Here is an 18,511-nt window from a genome sequence, read left to right as displayed (position 1 = left end):
GAAAATCCACTTGAATTTTTCCCTTTGCTGCTTTGTGCCAGTAACCTATATGGAATTAGCAGAGACCCAGCTGGATTCCTGGAAAAGTAGTTTTAAGGTAACAGGAAAACAAATTCATTTCCACTGTCCAAATGGAAATGAGTGTTGCAGAAGATCAGGCCTTGTGCTGAGAGCCTTCCAACAGAGACTGTGTTGCAGTTGCAGTTCAGGTCTTTGTGACTCAGCTTGTGTAGACCTTGGATTTCTTGCCTTAAGCCTCTGTTACGCCATGTGTCTTGCAGCGCTTTGTTAGTTTTAGGGCCTTTTTAAAGAGTTTGGTGTTGGTGAAATATGAGGGTATAGCGTGGGGAACACCTGGTAAGTGCAGCCTGTTCAGTGCTAGCACAATTCTGAGTGACAGATCAACCGTGGGGTAAGGTAGTCCCGAAATTAGGAATGAAGAAGTTAGTCACCTATCTGCCAGGTTTTGTAAATAACAGAGCAATATAAGAGAAAAGCAAAACTTAGTGAAGGTAATAAAGCATTTGTTGCTAATGAATATTTAAAAAAGGAAGACTTGCAGGTACATAATTGAATTAAAAATGTATGTCATAAAAAACTAAGCAATCGTTCTTCTCTCCCCACCTCTTTCCCCCATCCAGCTCTTTTCTTCAGGTATGCTGTGTTGTTTTTTTCCCCTCTGAACCCCTATTAAGTATACATATGTATAAGACGTTCAAGAAAATTGTGACTCTTTGATTAACATTTCCAGGACCAGAAAGGAAATATAATAGCCAGCACAAAAAATCTGGGGAAAAAAATGGTTAAAATCTTTTTATTGGTGCAGTACCTCAGTAGCATTTGACCTGTATCTGCACTGAAGGTACAGATGTGTAGAACATCTCTCTGAAGGTGTATCTTGCTGTCAATGGATCATGAATATCAGCCTTGACAGGAATCCTCTGGTGATGTTATAAAGCCTATGTGGCTTATTTCAAGCAAAGCTGTACATACTCTTGTCTTGTCTTTTTTGGTATATTCCTTCTTTTTCCCTATGTCTGCCACTCTATCATGCTGAAGCCAAAAAGTATCTTGTAAAATATTGTTAGCTGGCTTTAATATTCCTCTTGCTAACTTCTAGAAGTTACTAAATCTGCTTTAAAAGATGTATGATATTTTTAGTGATGTTGTAGAATTAGTTACATTTTTGTGATATGGTTCATAAGTTCCTGTTGTTGCAAACTTTGCACTTGGAGTGCTGTGTGTATTTTATACTTTTTAAGCCACAGATCCTGCAGAGACTGCCCGTGACTTGTTCTGTGAGTTCCCCAGAACCGCTTAATTGCCAAGCCTAAGCACATGCTTCAGTTTTTGTAGGATCCAAACCATTTCCAAAGGGATACATGCCAGCATTCGGGGATCCCAGAGAGGGAAAGCAGGAGTTGATGTTTCTGCCTACTTCTCTCTGCCAGCTCCTTTTCTTCCATACAAAACAAGAAACTAACATGCTGTTGATTATATGTCAAGGGAAAAAAATGGATAAATCAGTCGAATCTGAAGGTTCCAGTAAATGGATTCCATTGATGTTTTGCCATTCAACAAGTAATTAATTCCAGTAAGACTTGCACTGTCGCTTAATCATACATGCATTCACTTGAGCATTGAATATCTTGTTTACGTAGTTATAGCATGTCTTGCCAAAATCTTCCATGCAAAAAAATAAATGAAATTGTTCATGTTAGATGTGTTTTCCATTTCATTAGATGTTTTTTTGGATGGGACAGCTCCTCTCATAATTAGATGACTGTATGTGAGTCCATCAGCAGTTGTGGCAGAAATACCCATGCAGTGTGGGGGTAATAGTATGGGAGGTGAAGCAGTCCAAAAGAAAACAAGTTCATCACACCATGTCAGCTTTCTTTTTATTTGTTTTAAGAGGAAAAGCTCTGTGCAACTTAATAGAGAAGAAAAACATTTTTCATAATGTCAGTCCTATGTGGACTGTGAGAGACATCAACAAAAAGTCAGGACCAAAAAAGGGCTTTGAAACATAGGTCAAAACTTAAGAGAACTTAAATAACCAAAATGGGAAGGGGGGAATATTTGAAAACACAAGTATTAAAAAATAGCAGTGGAGTAGTTTATCTCCCCGTGTTATGAATTATGCACTGTTTTATAGGAAAGAAGAGGGGTTATAGGGAATAGAGTAGATAGGTTGCCTGAGGTGGGGAGGCTTCTGGACCGTGCTGTGGAAGTAGTTTGCAGTCAGGCTGTGGCCTCAGTCCTCCCATCGCTGGGGCCAAATCGGTCAGACTTCTGTTGTTAGGTGATGCAGACTGAGGCTGTTGCAGGCATTTGCTCCAAAGTTGAAGAGAGAGAGACCCTGTATTTGTCTGCAGTAAGTGGTGCCCGTTAAATAACCAAGCTATGGGTTTGTGTCTGAGATCTACAAGATGCTCGTTCAGCTGATAGGGTGAGCTGCCGTGCTAAAAACAACCTCTGCAGAGCAGAACTGTTGCTTTGGTGTGACCACTAAGGTAAAATAGATCACAATTTGAGAAAACAACCTAATTAACATAGCTGAATTCCTCCAGCTGAGCATACGCTTCTCTTTCACCACTGGTGTGCAGTGAATGCTGGTTAATTTATTTTAGGTTAATTGGATGTTCAATACCTAGCCTACATGCGTGGAAAACAAAAACAATTATTCGTGAGCTAGGTGGCAATAAAGAGAAATAATGTGCTGAGAGTCCCTTACGGGTTTGAAAGGTAGCCAGCGTTCAGGTTCCCTTTTCACCTGCCATGTCTGGCACAGAGCATAGGTAGGGTCTTAAAGATGATGGAGAATTTGTACAAAATGCACTGTGGGGTTACTTACGTCCTGTGAACTTTTCTGACTTCTTTTCAGGAGGGCAGGAGGCAGAAAGCTGCTGGTTAGAGATGATTTTGTTGAAATCGCGTTAGGACTTCAGCTGTGATTTTTAAAGGAGGATCGTGGAGGACACTTCAAGCATTAATTTAGCTTCATACTAATGAGGTAGAAGGCTACCAGTAATACTCATTTTACTTCTGAATGACTGTAGGCAGAAACCATATGATAACATACATAAACTAGTCAGTGGTAAGGGCTGGCATAGCTGACTCTGTCCCGTTCATAACACACTTCCCGTGCTCAGAAATCGGCCACATGCGTTACTGACTGCAGTAACAGACAAATCCTTGTCATATAACAAACTCTAAAGTCTCAGAACAGTTAGAACAATAATTCAGCTACATTGTTGGTCTGTGTTGAAAAATACCCGGCATGGCAAAAGCAAATGGAGATTTAGCATTTTAGGAGACAAAGGTGGGAAGCGCTGTGCAGAACAGTACATGATGAAGTTTACTGTTGGATAGCAATGATTTCAACCTTGCATTTCACAGTACTGAATTGTTGCTTGATCCTTCTCATCTTTTAATGTTTTGAAGCCAAAGTTGTTTCTGTGTATTTCATTCCCATTGTGTTTGTTGGATCCTCTTTGCAAGTTACAGATTGAATATGTGGCATGGTGCATGATTATGTGTCATATAACACTTGCTGAAAGGACAAGTGTTGCTTACAGAAAATGTACAGTAGAGTGGTTGCCATGAATGTGCTCCATGTAAAAGCAGTATGCTGGGAACTGCAAAGTGTGGGGCTTAATGGAAAGCTGCTAAGTCACAGGGCATCCCTGACTGGGGGTGCAGATAATATTGATAAGCAGGGAGGAAGTAATATAATCTAGTACACATACAGGAAAATGCCATTTTTATATATTAAAGTTCAGATGTCTGAACCTACTTCTTTCAGGGTTCAGTAGTTTTCTCCAGCAAGCTGGGTGTCTGAAGTTCCCTCTGTTTTCTGTGCTGTTCAAGTCTGTGGGAGAAGCAGCTGCTTATACACATTCCTAGAGCAAACAAGGGCATATTGCCAAAATGCCAGTGAGTTAACCACCAAAAAACGCTGGGAAGACATCAGCGAAAAGCAAAATGAGTAATTGCTAAACTGGTGGGATGCTCGGGAAGAGGGCTGGAGCTGCAATGCCTCTTGCTGCTGCGTACTGCTGCTTGAAGTGGTTCCAGTGAGGCGTTTGCCCTAATTGTGGCACCAGGGCTTGGGCAGCCTGTGTAAGTGCACAGCGTGTAAGATCTGTGTAAGTGCAGTGCAAGTCTTACTTGGGTAACACATCTTCTAAGCCATCCTTTAAACTGGTAGCTAGCATGTGATAAGCACATATTTTTACTGAGCAGTACTCAGATGAGGAGACGTTCACAAGACAGGTGTGTGAATTTTGTTTACTGACTGCAGGCCCTTGATTGAACATACGGTTTGCTGTACATGGGCTCTCGTAGAGAAGTACTTTGCAAGTGTCAGGTTGTTTGTTTCAAACTCATCTATGAGAATTCGCTTCTCTTAGGCAAGGAGTCAGATTTCCCTATGGCACTTTTTAATGGCACTTGGGAAATCCTAGCTCATAGTGTCATGGGATTCTGCATCAGCACTGCTATATATAAGTAGGTGATCAACAGATGAGTAGCTGCTGATACATCCTACTGCTAAAAAGAGGGATTTCCTGGCTTTTTCTGTAGCAAAATATGAAAAAGTGGAGTGTGCACAGATTTGGGGGAGCTGCGTAGACTCTCACCCCCTTGCTTAATGGAGTATGAGCACTCATGCTATCGATTAGGCAGGAGCACATCTGGGAGCTGGGTTGCCTACTGTCTTTGTCCCATCCTCTTCAGCTGTATCTCACTAGTTGATCTGGTGGAAACGTTGGGATGAGAAAGGATACATCATTGTTGTTAGCGACAATCAAAAAATAAACCTCTACCTATTACTGTGCAAAAATCTTCTCAGTGTCTTGTGTAGGAGCTCCATGCGTTTGTTATGGGCTTGTCTAAGTATTTGCATGATGGTCATTTGTGCGTAAGGGTTTCTTGTGAACATCTGACTGTTTTTGCATGGCAGGTCACAGTAATGAAAGGCAGTAGTAGGAATAAGGATCATTCGACAGAAGGAGAAGGAACTGGGAAGCGACCAAAAAGAAAGTGTCTTCAGTGGCATCCCCTGCTTGCCAAGAAACTCCTTGACTTTTCTGAAGAGGAGGAGGAAGAAGAGGAAGAAGAAGATATTGATAAGGTAGACTTCATTGGATGCTTGGACTGTAGAAGGTGAATGGTGGGTCAGATTTACCCCAGCTGTGTTTTTACTTTGTGTTTCTTGCTGTTCTCTTTTGCGAGCTAACCCAGCCAATAAAAAAAATAAAATAGTGATACTGTGCACATAATGCTCTAAAAGCAAGTAGCAAATAACATTAAAATGTGAATATTCCACCATTATTTCAAAATCTTGGGCAAAACCCTGCTTTTTTTGAGTTAGATTGTAGAAGTTTTAACTAAGTGGTTTTACACGCTGCACATATTAGTTTTGATCTCTTAAAGTTGTTTTTCTGACATTTTTAATTGTTTACTTTAGACATGTTAGCCTGCACTTGACTATTTTTAATATTTACAAAAAAAAAAAGATAAAAGGAAAAAAAGAAGGAAAGTCTGTCAACAATTTTTACTATCTTTGTATATGAAATTCAGCATATTCTCCTGAATGTTGTGAGCACAAGTGGAATAATCTCTCTCCTGTTTGACCCTTGGTGTTTTGGTACTCTTCAATGATGCTGGCCTTACTCTTCTTTTCTAAGGATCCTGCTGCGTCACCTCACAAATGTATACTTAGGCTCAACCTCTGTAACAAGAAGCGGGAATGGGAGGTGATAGATTTTGGAGACGTGACATTTCCATCATGTGGTTAACGTCCATATCGGCATCTCCTCGATGCCTTGGTAAGGCAGGCAGTGAGAGGTCAGTGCTGAGGAGGCTGCCTTGAGATGTGCTGGTAAGGAAGAGTGGGCCTTGACAAGGGTAAAGAGCAACTAGGAGAAGCCTGATACTGTGACAGCGCTGTCTGTCGACCCCAAGTCACTTTCCACAACATGGTGTAAAATAGCAATGTTGCGGTTAGGTAGGAGGTGGTTTTCTGTCCCATACAGTAATAACTTCAGCAAGTTATAACTAGCTTTCTGTGGTGCATCTGTCGCGTGAATGATGTGCTGGTCTCTGAGCTGAGCGAGTGCATTTCAGCAGCGGGTTCTTTTGAGAATTGCCTTCTGGCAGCGACCAGGCTGCCCTGCAGAGGTTGTAAGGCAGCGCAGCTCAAGCTGAGAAATGAATGGCATATGGGGGAACAACTCTTTCCTGTGCGCTTTTGTTCCTATGCACTTTGTCATTGCAAACAGGTGTGATTGAGGTCCAAGACAGCTCTGCTCTCCTCATCTCACCGAGATAACATCTAGCGTGTAGGAAACTGGAAGTGAGGATATCCTCCTTCCAGCCTCTCTAGGGCCGTTACTAGAGAACGGTCCTCAGCTTAGAAATCTGTTCCACTTGTGAGTCAGCATCAAGGTCTTGAAGTCTTGAATGTGAGTCAGCATCTAAGTCTTGAATGAGTGAACCTTGGACCTTCAGGCAAGGAGGTTGGATGTAGGCTTCCTGGTCTTCTAGATGGAACAGATGGCCTTTGCAGACAGCTGTGCAAATCTGTGTGCGTCTCCCTCATTCAAACACATCTGTAGACGCTCTCAGACTATAACTGAGTTTACAGCCCTTCCCTTTCGGTTCTGGTAGGTGCCGCTCCTCGGCGCTGATGGTTTAGAGCAGGATGCTGATGAAACTGAAGATGACGAGTCCTCGGAGCAACGAGCTCGCCGACCAATGAATGCATTTCTCTTGTTCTGCAAACGCCATCGCTCTCTCGTGCGAAAAGAACACCCCCGCCTCGATAATCGTGGCGCAACCAAGATATTGGCAGACTGGTGGGCTGTTCTAGATCCAAAAGAGAAGCAGAAATATACTGACATGGCCAAGGAGGTACGTACTGTATGAATGGTAGATGTAAAGGGAGTTTATTACATGTTTGTCTTCTGTTTCTTAGTATATTAAGTGCTTTTGATAGGGTCTTTCTCTTCTCTGGACTCCTCAGCTTCCCCAGTGGGATTATGGTGCCCAGAGCTACTGTTGTTCTTACTTGGATTCACTTGGTCTTTTGGACCAGACTGCAAAGAAATTGGTCTGTGTGCACAGACTAGTGTAGCTCTAATAATCATTAAATAAAACCAACAAAACAAAACACTATATACTTTGTGGTAGATATCACCCGATAATTCCTGCACTAAAAGCATTAATGCATTAGATTGTGGCAATCGAAAACAATAAATTATACAGTTCCATATTAGCTGGCTGTAGCAATACCTACTTCATGCTGTGCATTTGCTGTCAACAATGTAGGCTGACCAAGCCAAAAGTATAGTTGACAAATTCAGTCCCTTTTTACTTTTGATGCTAAAGAACTTTAATAGTATTTCGTGAAGTTCTCTCTCTTTGTATCGTTACCAATTTCTGATATAGCTGTCTTTGGTGAGGCAGAGTCCAATATCCGCATCAGAGAGGAATAGGCAGTCAGAGCCCTTTAACTGGGAGCAAGGAAAAGAGATTTATTCCCATATTTCACAGAGTGTATTTATGTCACTAAAATTTAACTGAAGCTTCTCGGGAAATAGCATGTTTGATAAGCTCTCCCCAGGAAGAGTGTTGTGGGTATTGATTGTAGAGTGTGCAAGACACAGGCAGTTAGGCTGACAATACTACCCCAAAAGACAATGCAGTAGTTACCTGCATGATGTAGATTGTGGGTAACCGTTGAATTCAGCCTTAGAAAAAATAATGGAGGGCCGGTGAGAAGGAAGGACCTCTCTCATTTGTGAAGTTATGCTAGTGTACTACAAGAAACACAGCTGTGAAACAGTTGGGAAAACCATAGTCATGTGAAGTTGTCTGCTACTGATAAAACATATATATAAGATCCAGCCATGTCAGTAGTTTGCATGAGCATGGAAAGGCTTGCAAGAACAACCAAGTATTCTGCATGGCAGGTCCTTTTAAAGTAGTGTGTGTAGTACCTCTGAAGTCCCATTTGTGACACAGCATTGAAATATTTGAGCCTTAGCTTTGTCCAGCCATTCCTGATACGTTCTGCATTCCCACGTACAGATCAGTGATGCTTCCTGACGTGTGGGGGGAAAGGGCAATTAGGAGGTTTGGTATAGATGCAAAGAAAATAAAGACGAAAATGAAGAAAGTATTTTTGGAAGAAATAAATCTGATGTGACTGATTTCTTAGCCTTTTGTCTCGCTGAAGGAAACTTACTCATTAAGAAGGAAAATAATTGCAGAACTTCTATATGAAGTGACAGATCTGAAACTATTAATCATACTGTTGTAGAAATCGTTGTTCCTGTAGTGATTTATTTGTTTCTGTTGGCGTGAAGAACAGATTGCATATTCAGTGTCAAAAAGAAACAATAAATCTAAGTAGTTAGATCATTACCACTAGTTCCAAGAATGTGTAGCAGAGAGATAATGTATAATTTTTATTCTTTAAATGGTTGTATGTTACAACAATAATTAGCAGCTATAATGTGCCACTGGACGTATTTGGGCCTTCTTCACAAACAGGCCTGTTCTATGTGTGGAGTTGTTGCATGGTTTAGCACTCGCTTTTTTATAGGTAGGTTTATACCTAACTATAGGTTAAGTATAAAAAAAAAACTGTTCAGGTTTATAGTTTTATAGTTAGGTTTACTGTTGAGACTGTCAAAAGGATGCTAATGTTAGCTCTAGTTAGAACCATTTATCGATGTTTTGTTTTTTCCTAAGGAGAGTTCATTTAAAGGTTGAGGAGGTGAATGCCTTTGGAACAACATACAGTTACCATTGTGCTGGTACACTCCTGTTTAAGGACTTATATGTATAGGAGAGTGTGTGTGTGTGTGCGCGCGCGTGTGTGTGTGTATATATTATATATATATACACACACAAGTATATATAAAAGTTTGCTGAGGTTTAAAATGCAAAGGATGAGTTCCCCTTACCTAAATGCAGCTTTTCGTTGCTCTTAGACTGCCAGTGTTCACTGCATAGCCTACAGCTATCTCCCACAGGACCCCTGTGTCATGTCTGCTACCTCTCCCTCACCCCCAACACGTCCTGTGTACCCGTCGCCCTTCCAGAGATACAAGTGGGTTTGACAGAAGCGGTCCATAATTGCAGTGGCTACAAGCTCCGTTGGGTTACGGTCTTGAGAATGGTTTTACTACTCGGAGCCAGAGTTTACAAAACCAATTAACTCAGATCAGGCATCAAGTGAGCAACTTCCAGTTTCTTACCTGCGTAGTATCAGCAACTGGTACTATCTCAGCAGGCGTTGGTACATTTTGTTACGTGTGTCTAGCAGTAGGTAAGACCTAGGATTTTTAAAGATAGCAAGCGAGGCACCCCAGTACTTTGTCAAGTGGAATTATGAGAAGTTTCCTAGTGAGTTAGATACCTATCCCTGATTCCAGCTGAGAGGATGATGAGGTCTATGCTTCATTCAGGCAATTTTGGAAAATCCCTTTATGTACCTGTCTGCACCTTGGGGTGCCTTAATTTCTTAGAAGGACTGGCCCCATGCTCCTTCTATTTTCAGTCTTGTGGTTAATGGTCTCTTGGAGCAACACCTGCCCTAGAGGCTTCATACTGTGCCTGCAAAGCTCAGTGTCGGTTTCTGCCGGTGTTTCCTTTAAGGAGCAGGCTTTCCATTTGTATCCTGCAGACTTCATAGATCAACTTTGAAAGTTTTATTATGTGGGATATAAGCCCAGTAGTTGATAAATACTCCAAGTAGAACCACAAGTGTTCCTGCCGTGTGTTAGCATTTCACTTCACCGAGAGGAAAATGAATTCTGACCGCTCGTAAATAAGCTGCATCATTTCGGGTTACTGTGTTTAATAGGGGGGCTGTGCTCTGTTAACTCTTACAGGGCTTCTGCCCTGGTCGGGGGCTGGAAGCTTTCAGCTGACATGGAGAATATGCAGTGAAACAATCACTGTTCTTGTGTAGCTTGAGTCCGCTTGGTGTGCTTCTGTTCCCATGATGCTGGAGGAAGCAAATCTTTTTACTTGGTGATGAAAGGAGCTTGCATTTAAACACAGCACCTTTTCTGACCTTAGGTCTGAAGCGGTGCCCATCCCAGCACATATTGCATCCTTCCCCAGGCTGTCACAAAGCGGAAATGATGCATCAGACCGATCCACAAACATATCCTGTGCTTTTTTTGTGTTACCTGGAATTTCAGGACATGACCCCGTAGGGCAGTCCTGAAGGCACTGGCATGCCACTCTGCATGGGAATGAAGGTCGTGCCTTTACCTTCCAGGATAAGAATATAACTTTTTTTTTTAAAGGGACTTCAGTGGCTTCCTTAGGCTGCTGTGTTAAATTGGTTTACCGTACAGTTGGTTGAATGGAGGAAAAGAGTAAGCTCCTCTATTGCCTTTGGCTGTTTCTTGTTACCGTGTAGCTCATTTAAGTTATCTTCTCATGACCTGCCAAGCAGAATCCATCACTTCGTTTTAGGCCTCGGTGTAATTGTCATGAAAATCAATACTGAAAGTCTTTCGGAGATTTGGATCAGGCCCCTATATGCATTTTATAAAACTGCTTCTTGGTGGTTGTTTAACTTTTTATGTACATTTTTTTTCATTTTATCTTGCTTGTTGAATTTCTGAAAGGAGCCGATGAGTTGTCCTGCCTGAATTGGCTCCCTCCTCGTTGGAGAGTGCAGTTAATGTTAACTTTTTGGCTCTGCAGAGGAAAAAATCCATTAATACACCACGTCACTTGAATTTGTCTTGTTGGAAACTGATTAAAAGCTTATCGCTGCCTCGTCTGGCAAATGGCATGCATTATGGCTCTCATTTGATGGGCAGCCTGTTGGATTGTCAAATTAATCCGCAGAATAATTCAATTATTCAGAGCAGCAGCACCGATACGAAGGGCTTACGTACTTCATCGCTAGAGGTTCTGTGCTTTTAACTCAGCAGGCTGGAAACATGATTCATGAGTGGGCTGGTGCTTTAACAATGGAAGGCAAAGCTTGCTCTTTGTGTGTTTCCTTTCCGCCTCTTCCCTTATCCCCTCCCCTCCCCTCTGTGAGGCTATTTTTGTGGTCTGCATTCACTGGCGAAATGAACTCCCGAACCAAACTGAGGAGAAGGGAAAAGGGGCAAGATGAGAGTGTTGCAGTCCTTCATTCGCAGATTTAATCCACTTGCCCTCTCCAGAAAATACTGGGTGTATGTGGGTCAGCAGTCCCTGCATTTTATCATTTATGGCCATTTCTGTAAATACAGGACTTCCCACAGCAGGTTCACACGGCGCCGTGCTGCTTGTAAAGTGAATCGTTTGTATCCTTGCTACAGTCTGGGGGAAGAAAGTGCCGGCTGACAGATTAAGATGGAAGTGAAAGTAGGAGAGATGTGCATGCAACAAAGATCCTGCCACAAGTCGTGGCATTTATTGATCTGGGAGAGCACAGCAGTGACTCTCTTAGAGGGACAGGGTTTTCAGAGTGCTCCTCTGCGTTTGATACCCAAGGGATTTTTTGTTTTCCTCCCTCTGTGTATTCCTATGGCATGCATGTGCATGAAACATAGGTGATTTTCCGTGGCAATATTGAGACTGAGGACAGCTGGGCAGGTGGGAGCACACGTGATTGCAGAAGAAACTCTCTGCAGCAGCCCTGCCTTGTAGTTCAGGACAAAACTGCTCTCTCGCTCACTTGCCGCCAGCGAGGCCCACCTAATAATGACTCAGGAGGTGCTGAGCTCCTTCTCCCTGCGGTGAGCTCTGGTGCTGACTTGGCAGCCTGCCTCCCACACCAGTGAGCGCTACAAGTGCCTATCAGTTGTTAGACAAACATTTGCAGCTGGAATGCTTGGCATGACCCTCTCATTCGTCCCTTCTCTACCTTGCATAGCAACAAGTTTGAAATACTGAAGTGAGCTCTTTTTATTGCTGTTAATGGTCAAAGATTTTTTTTTTTTTTTTTTTTTTTTTTTGCCTAGGCAGCAAGGTATTTGGGAAACATCACCACCACATTTTGAAAATAGATGCTTCAAGTGCCTTTATTCCAACTGAACTGTGTAGGATCCAGATCCTTTTTCCCCCTCTGTGTAGTCTAGCTTAGAATGTTTTGCTGCCTCATACCAAGAGTAGAGCAAACAATGAAGATATGTGCTCAAGGCCAAAGAAAATTTTCAGTGGTCCCAGTTCATTTTATTGCAGCCGTGCAGCATGGTTTTGGAAGGAAAGCTCGGGTGATGTATCAGAAGCTACTGAAAAAGAGAAAAGTAGGTAGCGGTTTATTGTCAGAGGGATGTGCCTGGTCTGGGAAAGAGCATAACTCAAATATTCTAAAATATTGAAGTGTTACAGAACAAGTGCAAAGTAAGGGGCATTATGCTGCATTTATTGCCAACTGAATGTTTTCATTTCATCCAAACTAGAAAGCAAAGACTACCTGAGAAAGAGTTCAGATGGCTGTCTTCCCTGTTTCCCAGGCAGTGAGCATGTAAATGCTGGGGAGCAGTTTGCAGGATCACAACTTCTTATGTGTGATATAACTTGATATGTGTAGTAAACCCTCGGGAGAGAAAAGACAAACCTTCCTTTTTTTTTTTTTTTTTTTTTTAAGTACAACTCAGCTTTACTTATTTGAATATTTCTTCTTGTTAGATTGTGTTGGTGGTCAGACTCTAAGCACATGACTAAACTGTTAAAAAATAATCAAGACATTTAAGGATTATTTACTGTATTAAATCCTCTTATAAAAAGTGCACCCTGTTGCCCTGTAGATAGTATAATGTTACAACTGGTAATTTTCCTTTTCTTTTCCAGTACAAGGATGCATTTATGAAGGCAAATCCAGGGTACAAGTGGTGCCCCACAACAAACAAACCTGTGAAAACACAGACTTCCACTGTTACAAACAGGAAGAAACTGTGGGCCTTCCCTTCAGACTCTGCAAAAGATTTGCCAAGCCCGAGGAAAGTGACAAAAAGTGAAGAAATGCCACAGCTCAACTTCGGGATGGCAGGTGAGATTTCAGTCTTGTGAAGTTTCTCACAAGAAGCATCCTTGCTTTGTTTGAGGATGAGACGTTGAGATTGAGCTGCAAGACCTGCAAATACGTTTCATGTCCCCAAATTAAGTTGCTAAGACTATATTTAAGCCTCTGCGTAACAATTTTGTACCATTTTCTATACTACATATTTGCTGTTTTAGAGTCAAGTCCAGATATGTGGCAGCTTCTAAGATGTGGCCATTTAGATTTGATTTGTTTTTAGCTCAGGCTTATTTGCTGTCGGAACTAGAGATTTTCATTTCCTAGTCATAGAAAGATAGTGCTGATAGTATGATTTTTTTCTTTCTTTCTTTCTTTCATGGAGGCTAGTACTGTGTTTAATAACTTGCTGTTTACCAGCATAATTTATTGGTGTCTGAAGTTGGAGGTGTTAATAATTCTTGTGGATGAATGTACCTGTGAAACTAAGGCTTTTTATATTTAAAGCAAGAAAAGTGTAATTCAGTTTTACTTAAAATTTGCCTTTTCCCATCATATCATGGGGGGAGGAGTACATAATCTTTTTAAATAATAATAATAAAAAACTTTAATCAGTGTAGGTGGAGAACCTGAACTGGTGAAATGCAGATAATCTCTTGCTGATATCCACAAATAGCAGAACTGTTGCAATCATGACCTTGAAATACAGAGATATTAATGTTCTTAAATACTGGCAGCTTAAGAACCTAAGAGTCAAGGTGGAAAATAATTCCACACACATACACTTTTTTTTTTGGCTTTTTAAGGTTTCTAATTTTATTAAAGTTGATGTATTTCAAACTTTGTTGTATTCTGCCTAGTTTATGACAATCGTGTGACAGATAGGATTTTTCTGCTTAGAGACATCTTGATCTAGAGAGTGGAAAATAGTTTTATGGAACAAGTGAAAAAAGGATAAAAAGGGATAAACAGGCTTTTACACTTTTTTGCCAGTTTCATAATGGTATGAAAATTCCTGTAATGGAACTCCTCCTGGCTACAAAGGAACTGTGAAATGTAATTCAAAATACTTTTTCATGCAACATAGTAGTGATATATGGGAGACCAGTTCTAAAACCCACAAGCCTCTTCATCCCTTTCTGGTTTGGCTGTCAGGGGAGTAATGCTTATGCTTTATGCTCCTTAAAAAATGACTGACTTAACAGTAAGAACAAGCAGTAGGTCTTGGTCTTGCCTGGCTGCTGTCCCCCACTTCTCCTGCTGGGCTGTCCAACTGTAGAGCTCCTGATAAGAGAGGTCTTTAATCAACAACTGTCAGAGCAGAAGACTTAGGAATTGATTAGAAATTAATCTAATCCATTGTTTTACCTGCGGAGCCATTCACTTCTGAAGAAGGCTCTGTTTTGTGCTAGATGTGATTTTATTTTATTTTTTTAACTGCAGAGTGAATCAATGAGTATAGTAATTCATAGGGGTCTTGCTCCAGTCCTCATGCCAGTGAAGTTTGGCTATTTCACAAGTGTAACAGCACCCATAAAATAATGGGAGCTCCTGCCAGAGATGTTAGCAGCATCTAAATCACAACAGGTTTGTCGTACCAAATGGATTACGATGTTGTCAGTCGTATACCAGTTCATGACCAGTTCATATTTTTTGGGTTCTTCTCCCCTCTGCTTCATGTGATAGCTTAATTCAAATCTGACTGTTCTGCCCAGCACAACCTCTTTTAAAATCCAGGCTGTGTACTGGCTGATGAACTAAAACGTAGGTGAACAACCACAGAAACACCTTTATCTTTGAAATGCTGCTGTCTTGCATCTTCAAGGCAGATAGCATCATTAGGACAAGGATTATATGGCAATCCACAGTTGTTCCGGGAAATCTGTTTTACTTGTTGGTAGCTGTAAATCCTTTTTGATTTATTTTTACATTTCACATTTCATTTTGGAAAACCTTATATATAAAGCATAAAATCTTCCTTTCCTTTTTAAGTCCTTCCCTGTCCCAGGCCATTTCTCCTATTTTTGGCATTCCAACAGCAACCATCCCACTTCTTTTATGCTTCTTGCGTTGACCTGTTGTTGTATGAAGAGCCTGAGGTGTGGCACCATCACTGGGCTCCTGACCTGCAGCATTGCTAGTGGTGTCCTTGCTCATCCAGCCTGCAAGCTGTAGTTGAGCATGTTTTTCGTGCCCCCCTTGTGATCTGTTCTAGGGCATCAGGCAAAGAACAGCTGTTCTCAGGTGAATGTGTTTATTGCAGCATCTACTGTCACAACTACAGAGCCAAGTGGGCAACAGCTTTCCTGTGGAAAAGCTCAGGATTTCTGACACTTCTGTAGTGCTGTGTCAGAAGAGGACATTCCCTAGAATAGCCAATGTCCTGATAGAGATGCAAAATTTGTTCTGTAGAAAGCAAGGTAGTTCTGAACCCAGGTGAAAGTTAACTGAAACTGTTGCTTGCTAGCTTTTTTTCTTCCTCCGTTCTTCCTTTCCTCAGATTGAAAACTTGCCACGTTGAACAAGCCAGCCTGCTGAGTTTCTAACCATGCTAGTACTAATAACGTATGTCGTTCCCAAATAGTGAGATGGTGCAAGGTTAATCACTGCTGAAAGCTGTTGAGAAAGCCACCAATCACCTCCCATTCTATAAGTCAGATGTGTGTGCTGTTTTCTCATTCCTGTTGATTTAACTGTAGAGGACTATAAAATAGCACTTAATCCTTATTTTTTCATACCAGTAAGTTCTTAGTGCCATAAGAGAAACATTATCGCGCTGAGAAGGTTCTATAAGCATGTGGCAGTGTTTGTGTATATACATTTTGTCTTCCCTTATATAAGCTTATTTTGTAATTTGAAACCGTAGTGGAAAGATTTTTAAGTGCTAGCTCTCTGCTACAGCTGCAGCATAAGTATTCAGTTTGCTCAAGCACAAAATTAACTTTCCACTGAGCTGTCATTTTTTTTCATCCTTTTAATTTTTATTTTTAAATAAACAGTGTAAGTATTTGCTTACTTGGAGGAGAAAAAAAAGGTAAAGTAAAAGCCTATTCTTGTCATTTTGTTATAAGCTGTTTATTTGAAAGGCAGAAAAGTGAGACCACCTGTTCAGCCAAGAACATATTTAGAAGTGAGGGAAGAACTTTAGAGCCATAAGCTAGGTGTTCTCCAGTTGGCGAAAACTGAGGAGAAGGAAGACCTAAGGCAACGAAAATGAATCTCAAGAGAGGAGCTGTGAGCCATCGGTGTGATGTGGGCAGAAGAAAGTGCTGTGCTGCAGTGTGTCAGGCAGAGTATTTTCAGGAGCTGTAGAGAAGAATTAATAGTGTTCAAGAGAGTACAGGTGAGAGCTCATCTGACGTGGTTACCCTGCTGACCATTCCTGTGCAAGAAAGACGAACTCCACCTGGTGTTAACTGGAGAGGAGAGCTATAGGGATCACAGTGACTGTGGGAGATGAACACGTGATGATGTCAGGACATCTTGATTTGTTTAAGCTAGTAAAGCAAGTGGAGGAAGCACAGGGTGACTCCTGTAGATACAGCAGATGGAAATTTAGAGAAAAGTTATTTAAACTTTACGATATGGACACCAGAAAAAAAAAAAAAAGTGTACCTTTACCTAGCCCTCAGTAAACGTAGGCTGAAAACTGAAAGAAAACTCGTAACATTTAGAGGACTTGAGTTCTGCATTGGTATTCCAATGCGAATAAAGAAATAAAAAGCAGCCAGCCAGCCCCTAACTGTTTAATGTGGAGCTCAGTAAGTTTGTGGTGTACCTGGAGATCTCTTCCAGTCTCTCCTTCAAAATTACTGACTCTTCAGTCAGTGTCTTTTGAGATGCATGTTTAGTTTTCAGTTTTTAATTGCTCTGATTTCCTCTTGTTTAAGGGACAGAACTGTTGCTTGATCAGGTATATTGATGGTAACAGGTGCTATATTGACAGGATTTCTTCACTTATGAATTGTGCTTAAGCATTTGCTGACCCTTCCCATTTCTGTCTCCGTTTCTTCAGGCACTGCTTGCTACTAGACTCTGCACTTCTGATAGTGCCTTGTCTCTTTGCAGAAACTTAATATATTCTATTCCTTTTTTTTATTTTTATTTTGAAGTAAAATGCTTAAAAACAAAACAACAAAAACAATTCTATCTGTTCATTACATTAAAGGAAAAAAAGTAATTTCAGTTGAACATCATGGGGTTTGAAGCAAGTACTGTCTAGGCTATAGTGACCACTCTTCTATCCTTGGGATAGTGGATGAGCTTGGGTTTATTCACACTGCTTTCCTATGCAATCCGAGTATCTTTTTTTTTTTTAACTGCTATTTTAAGAGTATTAACAAACTTTTTTCCTGTGAATGTCAGTGTGAGATGCTGTCCAAGGGAGGAGCTTTGGCAGCATCTGTAGTATTGAATTAAACAGTACCAGTGAGTGTTCCTGTGAACTGGAGCTTGATTGTCTGTAGTGCAAAACCGCTGAGAGGGTTGCAGGTATGGTAACACGTCAATTGATTCTCTCCAAAAAACACCTAGACTTGGCTCTCAAGTTGTAATGGGCCACAGAAATTCCCAGTGGGCATTTTGGATGCAGCTATTGTGTTAGAGGCAGTTTAACCAAGCAGACGAGGGTAATTGTGCCAGTTAGCCGCCGTTCCAAAGAATGGCCCCAAGCACGTGTAATTTAGTGTTGGAGAAATTATTTTTTGTGTAGTTTAGCAAAAGGAAATTGGAAGACGTGAGTACACTTAGTAAGACCTGCAGAGGTTAATTACCAAAAGATAACTTGGTGTTTTCAGGAATACAGCAAGGATAATGCTTTTTTTTTTCTTTCTCTCATACTGTGGCTGTTGTGCGAGACATTTGGACCACAGGCTGTTTTCCTCTCTCTGTGTATCTCTTTGTTAAATTGAGGTTCTGCATTACTTCCAAGGCACTCCCCCCAGATCAGATGACTTGTCTTCATAATGATGAAGAGCAACCACTGTTTTGAGTGGCAAAACCACTCCGTGAGTAATGAAGTGACAGTGTTGATAGCTTTTACTTTTTGCTGTCATTTTTTTTCAGAACTTGTGAGGTGCTTGGAGCCTGGAGGCTAGAAACTGTCAGAACCAAACACTCAAAGAAAGAACACTTATATCTCCATTTTGCTTTCCTCAATTAAATGTTGTATCGGTGGAGCAGCAAGTAGGCAGTCACCAGCTTGGCTGGCTGGTGCCTGTGCTGTTCTGGCGTGGAGGATTGAGCACTTCATGCTTCAGTGCTGTCAGGCTGGCACTTTTCACCACTAAATGCAGCTCTCTGTTAAAGCTGAATTTTGCTTCAGAGCTTGATCGTGTCATTTCGTTCCATCCCTTTACTCGTTCAGTGGCTAAGGAAGAAAACTGCTCTCTTGGTAGGAGCATCCACTGAGTTATAAACAAGTGGGATATTAGTGTGTCTTTGTGTGTATCTGTGTATGAGATGTATGAGATCATTACGCTTGCCTGTTTTAAAGATAGCCAGCTCTGTAGCGCATATAAC

The 18,511-nt window shown here is 41.3% G+C and overlaps 1 protein-coding gene across 36 annotated transcripts in view; it reads left to right on the top strand.

Moving 5' to 3' along the window:
• Positions 1-18,511, top strand: part of BBX (BBX high mobility group box domain containing) — a 138,293-nt gene that overhangs the window by 70,784 nt on the left and 48,998 nt on the right. For 30 of the 36 annotated variants that reach the window (XM_050708488.1, XM_050708504.1, XM_050708517.1 and 27 more), the window contains 3 exons: positions 4,967-5,137; positions 6,676-6,918; positions 12,826-13,024. In XM_050708488.1, the coding sequence (XP_050564445.1) occupies positions 4,967-5,137; positions 6,676-6,918; positions 12,826-13,024 (613 nt within the window). Of the gene's footprint in view, positions 1-4,966; positions 5,170-6,675; positions 6,919-12,825; positions 13,025-18,511 lie in introns of those variants that run through there. The other 6 variants (XM_050708525.1, XM_035540316.2, XM_050708485.1 and 3 more) reach the window with 4 other exon arrangements.

This window comes from Cygnus atratus, chromosome 1, assembly GCF_013377495.2.
Source record: "Cygnus atratus isolate AKBS03 ecotype Queensland, Australia chromosome 1, CAtr_DNAZoo_HiC_assembly, whole genome shotgun sequence".
NCBI lineage: Eukaryota > Metazoa > Chordata > Aves > Anseriformes > Anatidae > Cygnus > Cygnus atratus.
This window is presented reverse-complemented; position numbering and strand designations above follow the sequence as displayed.